Raw genomic sequence first — 20,221 nt, 5'->3', positions numbered from 1 at the left:
ACCAAAGATGATGATGTCATCATCGAGAGATATTCACAAGGCATGGCAGGGATGTGCTGTGGGACATTATGGGGGCAATCTTGTGGGGGGGCTGATTTGAACTCCTTTGATCAGCATGCAAGCTAACAAACGGCCAAAACGTAATTGGACGGCTCACGTAGAATATGGTACCTACACGGCTACACCCACACTCGTCAGTCGTCACTGGACGGCTCCGTCCAAAAGAACACCACTCGTCAGTCGTCACGATGATAACGGACGGTGTCGCTTTTTTATCCATTTCTCAGCCAATCCTCTCTAATAATAATACCCACACGCAGACGCAATTTCAAGTATCAAGTTGAGATATTTCACAAACAACTGCGAGGAGCCGAGGACACAGAACCAGGTCCGGAAGGAAACCATGAACGGTTCGAAATCGAAATGGATCCGTCTCATGTAAACTAATTAAGCGATCCGTGATCGCATCCAAACCCAATCAAAAATCCGGGTTTATGAATACAGAGGAAATGCCTCCATTGATTATATAGCTAGAGAGGCAGGCATGAGGCAACTACTTTTCCTTCGGCATTCATTTGGAAGGAACCAATGAAAGAGAAGAGAGACTCGTACAAGCAAAATCCTTCCTCCTTTCATTGTCTGGTGATTGGTGAACCAGTCGTGAAGTGGAAGTATGAAATCATCTCATCGCTTCCTTCCTCCACAAAAAACTTCTGATACAAACTATATATATATACACAACCAACCAACCAACCAACCTAACATGCCATCACCATTCACCACCCACTCAACTTCCATCCCATGGCCACGGCGAGGAGGTTCGTTGCCTTCCTTCTTTTATGCTTACTTCCTCTTCTACCCACAACCTCTGCTGCTTCCCATGGTGACTCGGTGGTCCTAGGAGTTGCCGATGAAGACATCCAGTCCGAGAGCGCCATCTTCAGTCTGTACAGGAGATGGCTTGCCATTCATCGACCTCACGACATCAACTACAGGATGACAGGTCGTGACTGGGATTTGGGCCGCCAGAATACGTTGCTCAAGAGATATAACATCTTCAAGAACAACGCTCGCTTCATTCATGCAAGTAACAAGAGGACTGACGTTACTTACACTCTGGGACTCAACAAGTTTGCAGACTTACCTAACGAGGAGTTCCGTGCAATTTACACATCATCAACCACTAGAGTCCTCAGACAACAAAGTGGGGTTATGGGGAGAAGCTTCATGTATCAGAATGATACACAACCTTTGCCGGCCTCTGTAGATTGGAGAAGCAGAGGAGCTGTTACTGGAGTCGAAGACCAGGGCCCATGTGGTGAGTTGCAGAAGAAAAAAACTTTTAATACCAAGAACCATCCATCCAAGCTCAGGAATCGGGTCCATATATAGGTTTTCTTATCGAAATGATTTTTTTTTTATAGAATTTATTATCACATCGAAATGAATTTCTTATCGAAATGAATTTTAACTGATTTATGTTGCAATTGCAAATCCTAGGGAGTTGTTGGGCTTTCTCGACAGTTGTGGCAGTCGAAGGCATCAACCAAATCAAATCAGGGCAGCTGATCTCCTTATCAGAGCAAGAACTGGTTGACTGCGATAAGAAGGTAAACCAAGGCTGCAACGGCGGCCTAATGGACTATGCTTTCCAGTTCATTGCTGAGAATGGTGGAATCAGCAGTGAGGACGATTATCCTTACACTGCTACCGACAACAAATGTGATCTCACAAAGGTAATTTATAACAAGTAAACATCTTCCTTCTTATTTAGGCCAACAGTTTTTTTTTTTTTTTGGTTTCCTTTTTTTATTGTTTATTCATTCATTCATCTATCAACTTTCTTCCGGCAGAAACATTTGCATTCGGTTGTTATAGATGGTTATGAAGATGTTCCTGCCAATAGCACCGATGCTCTGATGAGAGCTGTCTCTCATCAGCCTGTTTCAGTAGCAATAGAAGCTGGAGGGATTGAGTTTCAGTTCTACTGGAAAGTAAGTTTCTTCATTCATTCATCCTCGTGGTTCTGACCACGAAGAAGAAAAGACAAGTTAGTTATAAAACAGGCTTATGGTAGTCAACAGTCAACACTGATTGTGCATATCTCCATGCAGGGGGTGTTTGGCGGGGCTTGCGGGACAAATCTGGATCACGGGGTTGCAATTGTAGGTTATGGAGAGTCAAAGGAAGGGATCAAGTATTGGATCATTAAGAACTCATGGGGATCCGACTGGGGGGAGGATGGCTACATCAGGATGAAGATGAATGAAGCAGAGGGACTGTGTGGAATAAACATGATGGCATCATATCCAGTTAAATCCACACCCAATCCTTCCAAAGCAAAAATAAGTGACACCCTTATCTACCTGCCCACTGGAAGAAAGTTTGGGCAGCCCTTGGCTTCGTGAGAAGCTGTGAAATGAAGAAAAGAGATAGGGAATGTAATTTACAACAGTTAATTTTGTCTAATTTGATGGCAATAGATGGACAATCTGTATACATATTTTCTTTCTCCCATCCAACATTTGGAAACTAAATTGATGACAAGATTCCACACCAAGCAAAATTTTCATTCATAAAGCCATTAACATATAGCAAAGGCAATACATATAAATAAACAAAAGACTAAGTATTTCATTAACACTCAGGAAACAATTGAAGTCAAGTATAGAATGCTAGGTAAATGGATACCTATGACCTGAAGCCCTCTATCACCCTCCAGAATCAACTACAGAAAGGACACAATTACCAGCCCACTCTCTTCCTTTGAATGAAGAGCAATTGCCGGTAAAACTTGTTTGCTTTGTTCCCATATATACAGTCCCTGAATACAAAACACAAGTCGGGGCCAGTATGTTCCTGTACAGTGGAGTTCTTGGTTCTATGGAACCTGACAACCCAAAACAATTGGAAGTAACAGGGCGTGAGCTACTAAAAAGAGCAGATTTCCACCTCCTGAAGCATGTTTACCCATTTCATGACTCAACACCCAATTGAAAATTGAGACCATTGGAACTACCAAAAGATATCTTTCTTTGTCTAGCCCGAAGATGTGCGAGGGGGTGTTACATGGGCAACAAGCACGGCCTCATTACTTGCAGCTTTTGATGCAGAAATCTCTTCTAAACGCTTCCATGTTGCTTCTCGCTTTGCTGTAATATCTTTCTCTTTTGATTCATCTTCCTGAAACTTGAGAAGGCATTCATCAAATAGCTCAGGATCAAGGTCAGAGAATATTTTCCGGACATTTAGTGTCAAGCTCTGAACTGCTTGATTCCAGTGGTTTCTAGCATTTTTCTCCAAGGCAGGGAAGATGATAGGCAGTATAACTTTGCGATTTTGTTTGATTAAGTTCTCAACATGATCATTATTCCATAAGAACAAAGCTCTCTCCGCCACCTGCAATGAAAGCATCAATTATATTGAGTGTGATTCAATTGCTTTAGTGCAGAAGCCATCATATCACCTAACATACTTGAACTAGACCAATCAGTGACTGCATGAACTTTGAATCCTAACTACTTGGGTCCGCTACATAAGGCCATTACCCACTATCTTTTTTTTTTTTTTTTTTTGATAATTGAACCATTGGTCGCTGCCATCTTCTTGGGAGGGGTAGATTAGATTTGGTCTTAACTTTTTGGCATTTTTTTGCAAAAAGTAGCTGCTCTTAGACTCGAACTCGCATTGTCATGCTTGCCAGCACAAGATTTTACCATTAAACCAAGCAATAAACACGAATCCCAATATTTCACATGTTGGAGTTTTCCTTTTGAAAAATTGCAATGCTGATTAGGATAAATCTTCAACTTTCTTCCACTTTGGACTCTTTAATTATTGAGTAGATACAGCCATTAAGTTATCTATATGTATAGAGTAAGTTTCAATTAAATGGGATATGATATAATTATTAATTAAATATTAGTGAAGAAGTTTATGCTTTCTTGTCATTGATAATCATGAAGAATTACATTATTTTAAGGAACAAAATGTAAATGAGTCAATTACATCTATAATGTTGTTTCTCCAATCCACTTACCCTAGGGATGTACAGTAATTAAACTAACTTGTTTTCAAATTTTTCTTAGAGGATATTTGGATAAGATTTTGTATTTTTCTACTTATGAAAGCCTCACCTAGACAGGAGGTAGCTCCTAGGTGATTAAATGGTAGACTAGGGGCCCAGTAATATATGCTTTTGCTATCTAAAGAAAGCATATGATCATCATAGAGAATAGTATGGTAGGTTTTGGAAAAGAAAGGAGTGTCAAATAGGCAATGTGGCCCTAATTAAGGATATGTATGAGAGTGCAACAATAAATGTTAGAATAACTGTGGGAGAGACATCAGATTCTACAATTACAATAGGTTTTCACCAAGGCTGAAGGCTCAGCACTTGGTCATTATTTATTTGCACTTGTCGTGGATGAATCGACTAAACATATTCAAGAGGAGGTCCCCATGATGCTGCTTGTTTTCTGATGGCATAGTAATAATTGATGAAACTAATGAAGGATTAAAAACAAAATTAGGTTTATGAACAAATACCTTAGAAACAAGAGGTTTTAAAATAAGTATATATGCTGGTGACAAAAAAAAAAACAGAACATTATGTAATAGTGTGAATCAGGGTGCACTTAGGATTAGAGATCGAGTGAAAGCTCAATATGATCTCTTCCATTCCATTACCTTGGTTCAATAATCCATAACAAGGGAGAGATTTAGGAGGAAGTCGCCCATGTGATTAGAGCAAGATGGGAAAAACAGAGCGGTGGATCAAGAGTCTGGTAGATGAATACCACTTAGGATAAAAGGAAATTTTTATAAAATGGTTTTAAGGCCAGCAATGCTGTATGGAGAGAATGTTGTGCAGTCAAGAAACATGTCCAAAAAATGTGTTTAGCGCTAAAGGCTTTGAGTCTACAAAGATGATGTGGTTCTTGATTTTGCTAAAAATACATGTCCAAAAAATGAGTTTGGCAGAAATGCAATTGTTAAGATGGATGAGTGGGAAAACTAGGAATGGCATGGCACATCAGAAATGAATCAAATGAATTTACGAGTAGCTGCAATAGGTGATAAAATGGGGGAAGTAGACTACATGGTTTGGTCGTGTACACAACAACAACAACAAAAAAGGAGAGAGAGAGAGAGAGAGAGAGAGAGAGAGAGAGAGAGAGAGAGAGATCTATTACAATTTTTAAAAGGATAAAGAACAAAAAGGGCATGGATTGAAGTAGTAAGGAATGATTTAAGGGCTCAAAATTTAATAATGGTTATGGCACTAAACAGAATGAAATGGCAAAACAAGATTCCAGTCAGAATTACAAGTACTTGTTAAAGTTCAACAAGTGCCTAAGGATTCCCTTTATAAGATTGTAAATGAAAAGCTCCAACTCATGATGTGAGAAGCCATAACTGCTAACAGTAACACTATGCTGGAAGTACCTGACCAATGAGGGCCTTTGTCTAATTGGAGAAAAAGGATATCTTAGCCATCGGCAAACATCCTTAGCAATCTACTTTCTTTTGTTTTATGTTGGACAATTTGGAAAGAATGCAATTTTTTTGAATTTTGAAGATAAGAACTGCTCATTGGATCATGTGGTGAAAGTATAAGCAACAAGGCAATAACTAAGACTCAAGGATTTTCAACTACAGGGGATTGCTAGGAATGACATCAGGAACATCCCTACTAGTCCAAGATGCAGAAGTAGAGCAGCAGCAAAAGGAATCTTGGAAGAAGAAAAGTTAGAGCAGCTAAATAGAACAGTATAGGATAAGTCAATTACAGTTGGCTGAATCAAACACAGAAGAAAGAGATTCAGTAAATTCAGAAATGTAATGTCAAATAGAAATTACTGACTATAAATGGCTTCTCATAACCATATATATAGACTCTCTAGACTTGCATTAATTTCTCTTCTGTTTCTTGGGTGAGTAGAAATAACTGATTGTAGATTTAGTTGAATTTCTTGTGAAAGGAAATGGGCGGAAGATAAAGATTTCAGTAGTAGAGAAGAAAAGAGAGAGAGAGAGAGAGAGAGAGAGAGAGAGAGTAGGAAGTCAACCAGAATTCTTGAATTAACCCTAGCCACCAACCCCTCATTATATTTATACTAAACTTAAAGGATGAGATATTACAAGGATGCCCTTAGTAGGGCGGCTACTAATGTAGCTGAACAGTCATAACTTAAAAACATAAACTAATGGGCCTAAAGCCCAACAACTTCCTAACTAAATAGCTTAAAATAATAATAAAAAACAACTAGGCCCAACTCAACACTCCCCCTCTAGTTGGGAGTAAATGTCACGCATTCCCAACTTGCGTAGATCATGCTCCAACTTGTTCTTTGCAACACCTTTTGTGAGAACATCCACGAGATACAGATCAGAAGCAATGTATGGAAGACAAACTTCTCCAGAAGTTACTCTTTCTCTAATAAAATGTCTATCCACTTCAATGTGCTTAATTGCTGCCTAGTTATCAGATTATATAACATCATAGGTTCTTCTGCATGTACACCAATTTCTTCTAATAGGGAACGGATCCAGAGAAGTTCTGAAACTCCATGTGCCATGGCCCTGTATTCAACTTCAACACTTGATCTTGCCACCATTGTTTGTTTCTTACTCTTCCACGAGACAAGGTTACCCCCAACAAAGGTGCACACTCCTGAAGTTGATCTCCTGTCATCAAGGCATCCTGTCCAATCTGCATCTGTATAAGCCTCTAGTTTCAACTGTCCATGATCAGTAAACAATATGCCTTTGCCCGAGTGTCCCTTCAAATAAGCAAAAATCATGTTAACTGCCTCCCAATGCTGGACTCGTGGAGCATGCATGTATTGACTTACCACACTTACTGTATAGGAAATGTCTGGTCTTGTCATACACAAGTATAGCAGCCGACCCACAAGTCTCTGATATCTCCCAATGTCCTTTACTGGTTCACCTTCCGATGCATTGATTCTATGGTTCTGATCAATAGGGGTATTGATTGCCTTCGTTCCAAGCTTCCCTGTCTCTTGAAGAAGATCCAAGACATACTCCCTTTGAGAGAGAAAATTTTCATGTTTTGATCTTGCAACTTCAATGCCTAAGAAGTATCTCAATTCTCCAAGATCCTTAATTTCAAATTATTTATGTAGATTCCTTTTCAGATAATCAATCTCACTTAGGTCATTCCCCGTGACAACAATATCATCCACATAAACAATTAGGACTGACACCAAAGATCCCCTTCGCTTCGCAAACAAGGTATGATCGGATTGAGTCTGCGTGTAGCCAAAAGCAATCAAGGCCTTTCTGAATCTGTCAAACCATGCTCTGGAAGATTGTTTCAAGCCATAAAGTGACTTCTTAAGCCTGCATACCTTTCCCTTTTCAGTATCATTGTAAAAGCCAACAAGAAGATTCATATACACTTCCTCTTGCAAATCCCCATTTAGGAAAGCATTCTTCACATCAAGTTGAAACAAGGGCCAAGAGTATGAGGCAGCAAGAGAAAGAAGTATCCGAACAGAGGTCATCTTTGCAACTGGTGCAAAAGTCTCTAAATAATCAATACCATAGGTCTGTGTGTACCCTTTTGCAACAAGTCTTGCCTGGTACCTTTTTATACTTCCATCTACCTTATATTTTACTGTGTAAACCCATCTGCATCCAACTGTCTCCTTGCCTTCTGATAGATCCACAATGTCCCATGTTTGATTCTTAATCAAAGTTGCCATATCTTCTTGCATAGTTGTCTCCTACTCAAGTTTGGAGAGAGCCTCACTAACACCCTTGGGTATAGAAACTGAGTCAAGAGAGGAAAGAGAAACACGGTAGGAAGGAGAAAGTCCACTGTAGGATAAGTACTGTGTAATACAATGAGCAATACACTTTCTCTTCCATTTTCTAAGAACAATAGGAAGATTAAGGTTATTTGTAACAGGGTTAGTAGAATCAATGGGAACTGAAACAGTAGCGGGACCAAGAGGAATACCTAAATCCATGTCAGCCAAATCTAGAGTCTTCAAGGAATCGACAGGAAGTGATGTGAGTTCTGCTACATTGGAATCAACCTCCTTGTGAAGTCTTTGTCGAAAATAATGCTGAGAAGCAGGACACAAAGGAGGTGGTAAGGTAGGATGGCCAAACACAGGAGTAGACAAAGGATGGTCAAGCACAGGGGTAGACACAGGGACTAGAACTAGGAGAGGAATAGACTGTTGACTCACTTCCCCAAAACACTCCCCCTGAGAAGGATTCTTTAAAAAGAAGCATGTGGATTCAAAAAAAGTGGCATCCATGGTAACATACCGGCTCCCAGAGACTGGATCATAGCAGCAGTACCCTTTCTAATTTTCTACATATCCAAGGAAGACACACTTCTTTGCCTTGGGATCAAGCTTCAAGCGGTGAGGACCAAGGATATGTGCAAAGCAGACACACCCGAACACCTTGAGAGGAACATGAAACATCTCCCCCTCAGGGAAAAGGAGATTGAAAGGGGTGTTGAATCCAAGTATACAAGAGGGCACTCTGTTAATCAGATATACTGCAGTGAGAACTGCAACACCCCAAAACCGAACTGGAACCGTAAATGTGCTCATCATGCTTCTTGCAATCTCAACAATGTATTTGTTCTTCCTTTCTACAGCACCATTTTGCTGTGTGTTGTAGGGACAACTGCTCTGATGGACAACACCATATTCTAACAAATATGAGGAAAGGTGTTTTTAAAAATATTCCCTGGCATTGTCAGATTTGAACACATTTATTCTTGTTCCAAACTGTATTAGCACCATCTGATGAAATTGCCTCACCAAGGATGATACTTTATTACAGGATCTCATCAAGTAAATCCAAGAGTATCATGAGAAATCATCCACAAATAAGAGAAAATATCGACAACCTCCCATAGAAGGAACATGGTAAGGTCCCCACACATCCGAATGAATAGCATCAAAAGAAGAAGAACACCTTTTATTACTAGGTTTAAATGAATGTCTACAATGCTTTCCAAGTTGACAACCTTCACACTCCAAACTTGACAAACTAACAGACTCAAAAAATTTTGGAAACAAAAGACTCAAAGAAAAAAAAGATAAATGGCCCAAACGATTATGCCAAAGCATAATTTGACCCACAGACCCTAACTCACTATCCTGTTGACATGATGACTCTGATGAGGAGGAAGAATATCCAGGAGGTAAATCCCATTCACTTCACGACCACTCCCAATTGTCCTCTTTGAATCCAGATCCTGCAAAATACAATGACTAGGAGAAAAAATTACTGAGTAGTTCAGGTTCTTAATCAAACTACTAACAGATAACAAATTAGTGCTCAATCTAGGAACATGAAGGACTGAGGGCAGAGAAATAGAATCACTAATCTTGACAGATCCGTTCCCAGCAATAGGAACATGGGATCCATCATCTATGGAGACCCTATCTCTGCCAGAACAGAGTTGGTAAGAAGAAAAAATAGTAGAGCTATGGATCATGTGCTCTGAGGCTCTAGAATCTATAATCCAAGGAGGTCCCTCCTTACCTGAAGTAGAAACATAATTTGCAGTGATGTGTGAACTACCTATGTGAGCAAAGGAATTAGAGTGGACTCCACTAGTGCCACCTGTACCTTGTTGTTCGCTTGTTGTTAAACTGGAACTGGCTGTATCCCGTTGGTTCAAAAGTTGCCCATACCTCTCAAATTCAGCCCTTACTGCAACAGCTGCAACAGACTCCAGATCAGTTGTAGTAGGAGGGGCCGGAACGTTACCAATAACTGCCATGTGTGCATTTCCCTTCTTATTTTTCAGTCTAGTCGGCACAAGATGTGGGTGAAGCTTCCAGCAAGTATCTATTGTGTGTTTAGGTTTGTTACAATAGTCACAAATCAAATCTCTTTTATCTTCCTTCTTGATTTCACTGCCACCCCGATCTCCACTTTGTTTAGGTTGCATAGTACTCACCATGGCAGACTGATTAGAAATAGGATTTTTCATCATCACATCTCTCATGCTCTCCTCCCCTAACACAAAGGCATATGCCTGGGAGAGAGTAACACTATCCTTGGAAAGAAGATGTCTTGCAATATCATACTCAGGATTAAGGCCAGCAAGAAATTCAAACACCCTATACTTCTCTAGATGTTTCTAATAGGTAGCTACATCCTTAGCGGTTTCCCAAGCAAATGTCTCTAAATTGTCAATCTTCCGCCACAGGGTTTTAAGGGCTGAAAAATAGGTTGCAACAAGTCTATCTCCCTGCCTTGTAGAAATAATCTAATTTCTCAACTGATAAGCCCTAGCAACATTCTCCCTCTGTGAATAGGTTTCTGCAACCCCATCCCATATTTCCTTACCTATACTTGCCCATAAAAAATTTTCTTATATGGGGCAACATGGAACTACACAACCAATTCATCACCATATAATTCTCTTGTACCCACCGGGAGTTGCTAGTTTTGGGTTTCACTTCCTCACTAGTGATATACCCTAATTTCCCACGAGCACCAATGGCCATCTTTGCAAATTGTGACCATTCTAAGTAATTTGCACCATCCAACCTAACTGTAGTAATGGTCCTAGTTCCGAAAAGGTCTCTAGCACCTCCTCCTACTGGTCTCATTTCACTCCCGAGCTTATTTTCAACTCCATGCTTCTCAAAATATGTAAAGAAAATAACTAAAATATGTAACAAGATCAAACGAAACACTTTTGAAACCAACAACACATTTCTGGTGTCCTAGACTGTCTTCCCACAAAAGATTCCTTTTCTGTGGAACGAGAAAGAGAGAGAAGAGGCAATTGCTCTCTCTAGAAGCCTCCAAATCAGGCAGGACTTGAACCGCCCCTTACAGAAAACTCCAAGGAACCCTAAAAAATTAGGGCGCCACTTCCTAGGTCAAAATTGAAGAGTCCAACAGAAACAAGACTCTTCCCCTTTCTCCAGTTTTTCCTGATTTTGATGAGAAACCCTAGACCAGCTACAGGGCAAACAGATCCACAAAAAAATCCAAAAACTGGGCTTACCTGAGAACTTCGATCAGCCTTTTAAATCACCATGCAGCCGGCCTATCTAAGGTTGCATGAGGAAACAACTCAAGGAACCTTTGGCCTGCTCTGATACTAAGTAGAAATCATTGATTGTAGATTTAGTTGAATTTCTTGTGAAAGGAAAGGGGAAGAAGATAAAGATTTCAGTAGTAGAGAATAAAAGAGGGGGAGAAAAGAGTAGGAAGTCAACCAGGATTCTTGAATTAACCTTAGCCGTCAACCCCTCATTATATTTATACTTAACTTAAAGGATGAGATATTACAAGGATGCCCTTGGTAGGGCAGCTACTAATGTAGCTGAACAGTTACAACTTAAAAACATAAACTAATGAGCCTTAAAGCCCAACAACTTCCTAACTAAATAGCTTAAAATAAGAATAAAAAACAACTAGACCCAACTCAACACTAAGCATTACATGAGGAACACACAAAATTCATTCCAAGACTTAACTTTGACACAACAAACTTCATGAAAGGACTTAACTACAAGAACCCCAAAATACCTACTTCATCCCTGCCTGAAAAAGATTAAAACACCCTTGATTAAAATTCTTATTTTACCATTTCTAGACAGTCCAAATTACTAACCTTAGAACTAAAACCTTCAACAAACAATGACTGAGAAATCAACCAAACATTCCCCTTCTTACAACAATGTTTATTCCCCATGGGAGTATCATGTGAACTGCATTTCATCAGGGAATGTGCTCCATTTTATGTATTCTACCTGCTTCATATAGATGATTATCTGATATCTAACCAGCATAAATTACTTTGTGTACATGGAGGTTGTCCCTTATTAACACATATACTCTATAAAGCATTATTTCTTTCTTGCATCCACCACCCTCTGGATCAAATAAGTTTATATAGGGATGCAAGCGGATCGGATTCGAATCAGGGTATACCCGAATCCAATCCAACACTATTAATTGCAGATCCAACCCAATCGGATATCATAAACATGGATTTGAATTCGAATTTGATGAGGTAGTTGGATCTTCGGATTTGACCTAATCCGATTTGATATTTTTAAATAAATAAATAAATTATTAAAAGAAAAATAAAATATAACAATTTAAATAAAGAAAAACAAAAAATACAAGTATCTTTTCAACTATTTTGATAATATATATACATATTTTTTATAAAAAAATAAATAATATAAAAAATTTAAAAAATGCAATATAAATAAATAAAATAACATATAAATCGGACCGGATCTTCTTGGAGGTATGATCTGAATTCGATCCAATTTCTGATTGGGTCCTATTATCCAATCTGAAGATCCGAAATGGGGCTATCTGAATCCGAGAATATAGGATTGGACTTCTAATCGAATCGGATCATGATCTAATCCATTTGCACCCCTAAGTTTATATGCATTGCATTGTAAAAGAAGGGGGGAAAAGGGGTGCTATGCAATAGGCACAATCTTTATTTTTACACAATTCTTTTATTCATAAATTAATAAATATTTGTTTTGTTGCTGATCAAAACAAAGGGAAATATGAAACTACTAACCATTTAACCATCAGATATCTTATACAAAATGGCCCATTACCATGTTGCTTGAAAAAATCATGTGACACTGACACCAAGGTGATTGATAAAAACATCCGGGCATTCCTTTTTGAAACCTGCTTGGACTACTATAATCAAATCCATTTAAAATCCCTTGGTTGCTTAGGCACTAACCTTGACAGAACTTGTCAAGATCCAAACATTTCTCTATGTATTTAAGCTTTTCAGCTAAGTTACTCAAAGAGATCACTTAAAAACTATCTTACTTCATAAAAGAAGAACAGAATAAGTATCAAGCTTTGGTTATTTCTCCACAGCCTATCAAGAAAAATCCATCACCTAGTTCCAAGGTTCAAAATATTGATACACCCGATACGCCTCTACTGGCGTATCAGAGTGTATCAATAGTTATTTCTTTATTTTTTTTAGTTTTTTTTTTTCAAATCTGGTTCAGAGGGGTCAATTTAAGGTCCATCCACCCCCTGAACCGGTCGAGACCCCAAAGCACCCCCTGCAGGGGCATATCGGGAAGCCCCCGATACATATGGATATTTTGAACCTTGCCCAGTTCTACAATTTTCCTTTTTTATTTTTTGCAAAATGATGTGTACATAAGAAGATGTATAAAGTAATGAGAAAGCAAGGCATCCTTCCTAATACAAAACTATGAAGTAAGAGACTATGACTAACACCAAGGTTCAAAGTATCAATACTCTCAATATGGAGAAAATGCATATCGAGAGTTTCGTTCTAATCGATACTCTTCATTTTTTAAGATAAGATATGCCGCATCACATATTAACGTTTAGTGAAGTTGGAATTACTCAATTCTTCATATTTAGAATATTAGTGGATTCAAAAAAACTGATGTGCATCATACAATACACACTGTTACACATTGATACTTTGAACCTTGACTAGCACACTATACAAAAGCCTTTTAAACCCTGATGCCCATCAGTTTTTGAATTGAGACTTCTTGGAATCCACCTTTGTTAAGCAAATAATTGAGTAATTATGTGTCTAATTTCATTAAAGGGGTGCCGGGTGACCAGGTGGGTCATTTATTGGTGCAATGGTAAAACATAAGGTTGACAAGCATGAGAACATAGGTTTGAGTCTGAGAGAGCCATGCATGAAAAATGCTAGCAGTTAGGTCTGTATCCAGTCCACTCCTCCCAAAAAACCTAGACAACAAAGACCAAAATTGGGCAATGGATTTTTGTCTCTATTTTCATTTAGGAAATGACTAGTACCCCTGGCACAGGCGCACAACACCTAGAGTCTAGCTCCACCTGATAGTGTTAATGGAATCCCCTCAAATCAAGAGTAGATAATTGTGATTAAGGTTGTACACGGGTCGGTTCAGTTTGGTTTCACTTGCGCCAACCGAACCAACACTATTAGGTTGATTATTGGGCCAACCGAAACCAACCAACAATGACATAAAACTAGGGATGGAAATTTTCCCCATCCCCGACAAGGACTTGACTTCCCCAACCTGAAGGGGTCAGCGATGGGGATTGAGGACCCCGGCCCCCCGACCCTAATTATATATATATATATATATATATATATATATATATATCAGAACATATTTAGAACATTATTTATAATTTAAATTTTTTATTTATTTTAAGTAAATTTATTTTTTTAAATATTGTTATCTAAAAATTTTAGGGATTCGGGTCCCCGTAGGAAACCCATCCCCGTCGGGAATCGAGGATGGAGGACAAATTTTATCCCTGACAGGGATCGGGGACGGGGATGGGGGTTAATTTAAGAATCGGGGACGGGGATGGGGAATATGATCCCTGCCCCGTTGCCATTCCTACATAAAACTAATTTTATTTACTTATTTACTTTTTTCCATTTCAGTCGGTTTCATCAGTTAACCAAGCAAAAGACAGGTTGGATCTCCACTCCAATTATTCTTAAAATAGTTGATTGAGACTTGAGGTAGAGGATCAGTTGTACAGTCAGTCACTACACAGTTTTAGCTCTTGGGTTTTGGCTTTATGTGAGAGAGATGTTAGACAACTAAGAGAGAGAGAGAGAGAGAACAGGACTAACAGGCTAGCAGCTGATATTAGTTAAAATAAAAAAAAAATGTATAAAGAGAATAGGAAAAGTCTGGCTTCTGTGACAGTACCATAAGTTGCCATGTATCCCATATTCTCACTAATATATATGGTCTCAGTTCAGGTCTGTTTCAGTTTGGTTTTTAGGGACATAACCCATAAATGAACCGAGTTATCAGGTTTTAATATTTATCAAACTGGAACCAACCAACTTTTTAGAACAGCCCTACTTGTGATATTGCGTAGCCATATGCAACCAAGTAAGAAAGGTCATTACCTCAGTTTTGGTGGAGTTTGCATCCCCAATTGGCCCACCAAAAAACATTAAATAGATCCCTCCACACCAAGAAACACCCTCATTCTATATTTCACTGTCAACCCAAGATCAAATTATTTTGCATGTTTCAGTCCTTTAAGACACTTATGCCCACTCAATAGAATATAAATTGATAATTTTGCTTTCTTTTTTTATTTTTTTGCTCAAAATCCAATTCTGGATATTTGTTATGAAATATTGCTTTCTTTTGACCACCAAACCTCCAAATCTCCAATCCACATAAGCATAGATGATAGACCATGTATCATCTCTCCCTCACTTCTACAACCGACCTCTTAAACATCAAGTATTAACATGCATAGGAAACAAAAAGAAAAAAAAAAAAAAACTTTCACAACTACTGAATGCTTCTGTTGATGTTTCTTTTTCTCCCATGGTTATAATGGGTGCCAATCAAATCTACATATAAATGTCTATTAAAAATAAATATAAGTACCATCCACAACCAATTACTTGCCACCCAAGATTAGCCAAACTGATGACACCTAGGAAAGAACAGTAGGCTCATAGCATTATAAATAGTAGAACCAGGAAGATATTTAAACATATTCAATAAAAGAATAGATGAATACAAAATATAAGAATGTTCCAACTCTGAATTACAGAAAATACAGGAAGGCAAGAAAGCAATCATCAGACAGAAAAGAAGATTATTATATTGATAATTGATCAAAAAAAGAAAAGAATATTATTATTTTTTTCATATATAGTTCTAAACTAAATAATTAGAAAGAAACCAAAAAACCAAAGAAGAAACAAATGCAAAACATAAATTACGACAAGTCAACAACACCAAGGCCATATTTCTCATCATCTGATTGGAGTATATGATCAAATAGGATACTTTGTTTTCCTCTTGGAAGAAATCAAATAGACTATCCTGAATTGTTCTTTTTTTTTTTGGTGTTCATGCTAGCAAAAAAAAGATAAGAATATTATTATTTTTTTCATATATAGTTCTAAACTAAATAATTAGAAAGAAACCAAAAAACCAAAGAAGAAACAAATGCAAAACACAGATTACAACAAGTCAACAACACCAAGGCCATATTTCTCATCATCTGATTGGAGTATATGATCAAATAGGATACTTTGTTTTCCTCTTGAAAGAAATCAAATAGACTATCCTGAATTGTTTTTTTTTTTTTGGTGTTCAAGCTAGGGTGTTCCCCTGAAACAACATGCTACACCGTAACCCAAATGTGTGGTAAGGGTATGCTAGGGCACTCCCTGGAAGCAATGTATCACAGCTACTGGAATGGCAAAACAGGATTCATGTAGCCAACCCCATATAGTTGGGTTTTGGGATAAGGATTAGATGATCATCATCATCATCATCATCATATAGTTGGGAACTTGGGACAAAGCCCCAATTTACATTATGTGCTATGAGGCTTGGAAGTTTTTTGCCTTTAGATTATAATATTTTTAAAAGCAACTCTTACCAAACACTTGAAACACTTTTTGGCTCAATTTTGTTTTCCACAGCCCAATGCTCAACCAAAAAAAAAAAGTTTATCCAAACAGAACCTTAAGTTTCCCCATTCATGGTTTTACTTTGCAAAAAAGAAGCATGTCCTTGAAACTGGAATGAAGGAAACTAGAAAGAACATGATGGGGAAACCTGAAAAATTTAGTACCTGAAAGTGTGAACTGCTCAAGCATCGAGAGATCTGGCGGAACAAAGGCACCATACAGCGTTGAAATTCTGGAGGCTGAGTTGCTTCCAAAACTTCCTCCAGCTCACCCAAAAACATTACCTCTTTCGAACTATTTGTAATAGGCCAATACTTTAATAAACCCCTTATAACAGTATCAGCAAGCTTGCAGTCTTTCTCTACAAATTGTGCAATGCAGTATGATAGCTGCTGATGGTACATGGGTATGCATTTTGGCTTGTGAAGGGGAATCAGTGCACGAACAAGGAATAGTTTGTGTTCTTCTTTCAGTGGAACAGCAAATCCGTTGATTATACTGCCTAAAATCTCAAGAAGTTCAGCAATCCCATTATGCTTCTCAGTTTCAAAAATGAAACGGTAGAAGATGTTATTTATTGCCTTCCTGATGAATGGACGATGTACCATAAATTTTCCATAAATGCGGTGTAGGATAGTCTTCAAGTACTCTCTTTCTCTGGGATCTTCAGAGTCAAAGAGATCCAACAATCTGAGAACAAAAGAATGGTCAATGTATCTCTTAGCCAACTTTGCATCAGTCTCAGGTGATGCAACGAACCTTAGGAGGAACTCATACACAAATTGCAAGTGAGGCCATGCAGGATCCATTGAAGGTTCTTCCTCTTCCAAATCAAAGGCTTCTAAAACCTTGTTTTCACGGGGTGGAGAAGTAAGTGACCTAAACAAATTCACAGATACCATTTTTGTCATTTCTTGCATGACAATTTCCGTGAATTTTCCGTTTGCTGAAGTAACATAATCCACAAGCTCTAGCAATGTCTGTCGCTTTATGTCCTTTTCTTTCAAGTTCTTTGTTGGGTCAGTGAAGTCAAATATGACACAACATAAGTTCAGCTTTCTAATAAATAAGTTCTGCTTCTCAGAACTGGGGACTTCCCTAAAACCAGGTAATGCATCATAAGAAGAGGTAGCTGAATTCCCATTTAACTTTGAATTCAGAACTTGAGGTAACTTATTTCCATGATTTAATCCTGAACTTGGAGCAGAATTAGGGGGTGGAAGAGATGTACTATTTGGGTTCCCAGCACGATTGCTAACTAGTTCATTGCTTCTTGAACTTGTAGAAGCATTTGAAGGAGTGGGGGCAGTTCCGCCTGACTCGCGATTTTCAGCTGACTTAGATGGCTTGCGAGGCAGCCTACCAAGTATCTGCTTGATCATGATTAGGATAAAGAAACAGATGTACCACCTCTTGAGCCCCAAAACCCGCCTTTTATGCTCCAAAGCTCTTTCAAAGCAGAATACAGTCCATCAGCACAGAGAAATTAATCCTTTTCTATCTAAGAAGGAAAAAATTCACATTCAAAAACCCATTGACTGAGGTTTTTAGTCCACGCTAGCTTCCTAGAAGCATCTTTGCTCTTTATCTGAAACCCGGCTTGTTGTTCAGTTTTTCCAAATCAAGGACGAGTTTCCCATTCTCATCAAGAAGGAAAATTCAAACCAAATTCTGAAGACAATCCCATAAACAGAAACCCATTTTAAGCCAGATATCAAACAAAATCTTTAGTTTCAACCAATCAACCGAAAAGGAACTTACCTTCCAAAAAGAAAATAGATTTCCCAAAAAGATCACACCTTTTTCTTAAATCGGAAAGCAGATGCATAAAATTCTTCAAACCCAAAGATCAGCGACAACTTTCTAGATTGAATCCACACCCCCAGAAGCTGTCCTCTTCTTAGTTCTTCCGCTAAAAGAAAGGGGACAAGAATATTCTCCTCTTCCTTTTCCCAAATTAACAGCAATTCAGCTGGATCAAAAGAAGACAAGATCTGGGTATGATCTAGAAAACCAAGATAACATTTTTCATCAAAAGCAACCCAAGTAGGTTTAAGAAAAAAGAATAATCAAGAAAAAAGTGACAATAAAACTAAGCTGCTCAGACGCGCATACCCGACAGACAAACACACGGATTTCAAACAAAAAGCTAAAAGGAAAAGAAAAAAAATATAAACCCGGATGAAACAAAGAGAGATGGGAGAGTGATTGATACTTACAGAGAGACAGAGCTCGGCGGGTACTGATGAGGAATTTGAACGACAAAGATGGAGAAATTCTGGGTATATTGAGTCAGTGGTCGGAAACCAAAAAAACCCACCAACTAAAAAGGTTAGACAGACAGTAATCCCTTTGTTATTTTCTGTAGTTGTTTTTGTTCGTTATCATCTTCCCGAACTTCTTTCTCTAACACCGGTCTCTGTTTTTCTTCTTTCGGTCTTCATGCTCACTGATGATTAAAAAAACAAACTGACCGAAACTGCCCTCCGAATCCTCACAAAACCCCGTGTTTATGGCCTTCGATGGCAAAACGTTGAAAAAATAATTGATTGATAAAAGAAAATACTTATCTTTCTTTCCACAACTAGTCTTTTACTTTTTGCTTTCCACATGTTTTCTTTTCCCACTTTTTCATCCCTTTATTTATTTGTGTACTTTGTCTCTCTTTCCCTCTTTGGTTTCCTCCCTTCATAAACATGAAAATTAACAAGCACTGTAAAAAAATAAATAAATAAAATAACAATAAAAAATTTTCAGTTAATAGTACCATTGATTTTTATATTATTTGGATGCTTGTCTGAGTAATGATCCTCCGCTCAGGCTGTACACTCACAATTGGTGTACTTTGTAATGTCTGCTTCTGGGTAGTGGGTAATCAGCGAGAGCCATGATCAAATAGAGAATGGACTTCTATTTGATGGTTTAGTTTTTCAAAGGTGTGGCCCTGTCTAACACTGAAACAGTGGTTCAGGAGAACTCAATAGTCAATGCCTGGGTTGATAGATGGTAGAGATGAGCCCATGAAAAGATTAGTCATTTGCATAATAATTCAAGCAAATTCATGGTTACTGGATAGATTTCTACTGGGAGAGTTATACTAAGATAAATAGATTTATCTACTTGAAGTAGTGATACAAAAAGATCTTTAGTTTGGCGGTTTATCAGTGGGAATTCTCCCTCCCTCTCTCTCTAGTCCTTCCACTATTCCAGCTTGCAGTTGCAGGTGTGTTTGTTAACTTCTTCCGGAGGCGGCCTAAATGGGGATCGTGTCCATGCGAAAATAATGCGACATGGCCACAACAGATATGAGCTCGTTTGTATAGTTAATAGATGCTCCGTACCTGCAGGCTGAGTGGCTGGTTTGATCCTCCCATCCTCGCCATGTCGCCAGATTTGACTGAATTTGAATACCATCCATCATTCAACCAGTCTAACGAACCAAAGAGACCGAGCTTCGGCAGTTCAGCCCAGTCTCCAGGTTGCCTGGTCTGACCTGTCGACCTGGGTGCCGTGCTGGGCGCTAAGCGTTGCATGATCTACGACTGCAAGTTGGTATCAGATCCACCAGGGCCTAACAAGCTGTTGGGCTGTACGCCATTGGAATTTGCAAAGTATCCACAACCCCACGAGCGATAAAGAATCCTCCTAGCGGTGAAAACTGATGAAAAAGCATTCTGTTCCATTCTTTTTCTATTCTATTCTATCTTGTATGTACAGACTTTCTTCTTTACGCTGAGAAGTGTCAAACGCCAT

At 38.5% G+C, this 20,221-nt stretch overlaps 2 protein-coding genes across 8 annotated transcripts; one reads left to right on the top strand and one right to left on the bottom strand.

Moving 5' to 3' along the window:
• Positions 1 to 555: 555 nt before the first annotated feature.
• Positions 556 to 2,503, top strand: LOC148862576 (cysteine proteinase COT44-like). Its single transcript, XM_088977468.1, has 4 exons — positions 556 to 1,318; positions 1,501 to 1,736; positions 1,854 to 1,994; positions 2,115 to 2,503. The coding sequence occupies exons 1-4, from the start codon at positions 802 to 804 to the stop codon at positions 2,406 to 2,408; spliced, it is 1,188 nt and encodes a 395-aa protein (XP_088833594.1). The 5' UTR covers positions 556 to 801; the 3' UTR covers positions 2,409 to 2,503.
• Positions 2,504 to 2,537: 34 nt separating this feature from the next.
• On the bottom strand, positions 2,538 to 20,136 carry LOC148862575 (serine/threonine protein phosphatase 2A 57 kDa regulatory subunit B' theta isoform-like). Of its 7 annotated transcripts, none has more exons than XM_088977464.1 (4): positions 18,688 to 19,080; positions 18,230 to 18,473; positions 16,633 to 17,917; positions 2,538 to 3,399 (listed from the first exon to the last, which is right to left on the bottom strand). In XM_088977464.1, the coding sequence occupies exons 3-4, from the start codon at positions 17,848 to 17,850 to the stop codon at positions 3,040 to 3,042; spliced, it is 1,578 nt and encodes a 525-aa protein (XP_088833590.1). In that variant the 5' UTR covers positions 17,851 to 17,917; positions 18,230 to 18,473; positions 18,688 to 19,080; the 3' UTR covers positions 2,538 to 3,039. The 7 variants fall into 7 exon arrangements, with proteins under 7 accessions (XP_088833590.1, XP_088833588.1, XP_088833589.1 ...); XM_088977462.1 differs by having other exon boundaries at positions 16,633 to 18,139; positions 18,688 to 19,003; XM_088977463.1 differs by having other exon boundaries at positions 16,633 to 18,139; positions 18,230 to 18,440; positions 18,688 to 18,940.
• Between the last annotated feature and the right edge of the window lie 85 nt (positions 20,137 to 20,221).

This window comes from Nelumbo lutea, chromosome 3, assembly GCF_056320005.1.
Source record: "Nelumbo lutea isolate HS-2025 chromosome 3, American lotus-T2T, whole genome shotgun sequence".
In the NCBI taxonomy this organism is placed as follows: Eukaryota; Viridiplantae; Streptophyta; class Magnoliopsida; order Proteales; family Nelumbonaceae; genus Nelumbo; species Nelumbo lutea.
This window is presented reverse-complemented; position numbering and strand designations above follow the sequence as displayed.

What these genes read in the sequence shown, in the direction of transcription:
- LOC148862576 (XM_088977468.1), top strand. Translation starts at nt 802, where the DNA reads ATGGCCACGGCGAGGAGGTTCGTTGCCTTCCTTCTTTTATGCTTACTT. An exon ending in ACAAATGTGATCTCACAAAG is followed by an intron (nt 1,737 to 1,853) that starts GTAATTTATAAC and finishes TTCTTCCGGCAG; the next exon opens with AAACATTTGCATTCGGTTGT. An exon ending in AGTTTCAGTTCTACTGGAAA is followed by an intron (nt 1,995 to 2,114) that starts GTAAGTTTCTTC and finishes ATCTCCATGCAG; the next exon opens with GGGGTGTTTGGCGGGGCTTG.
- LOC148862575 (XM_088977461.1), bottom strand. Translation starts at nt 19,889, where the DNA reads ATGATGGATGGTATTCAAATTCAGTCAAATCTGGCGACATGGCGAGGA. An exon ending in ACCAGCCACTCAGCCTGCAG is followed by an intron (nt 17,918 to 19,809) that starts GTACGGAGCATC and finishes CTGCTTTGAAAG; the next exon opens with AGCTTTGGAGCATAAAAGGC. An exon ending in TGAGCAGTTCACACTTTCAG is followed by an intron (nt 3,400 to 16,632) that starts GTACTAAATTTT and finishes CTTTCATTGCAG; the next exon opens with GTGGCGGAGAGAGCTTTGTT.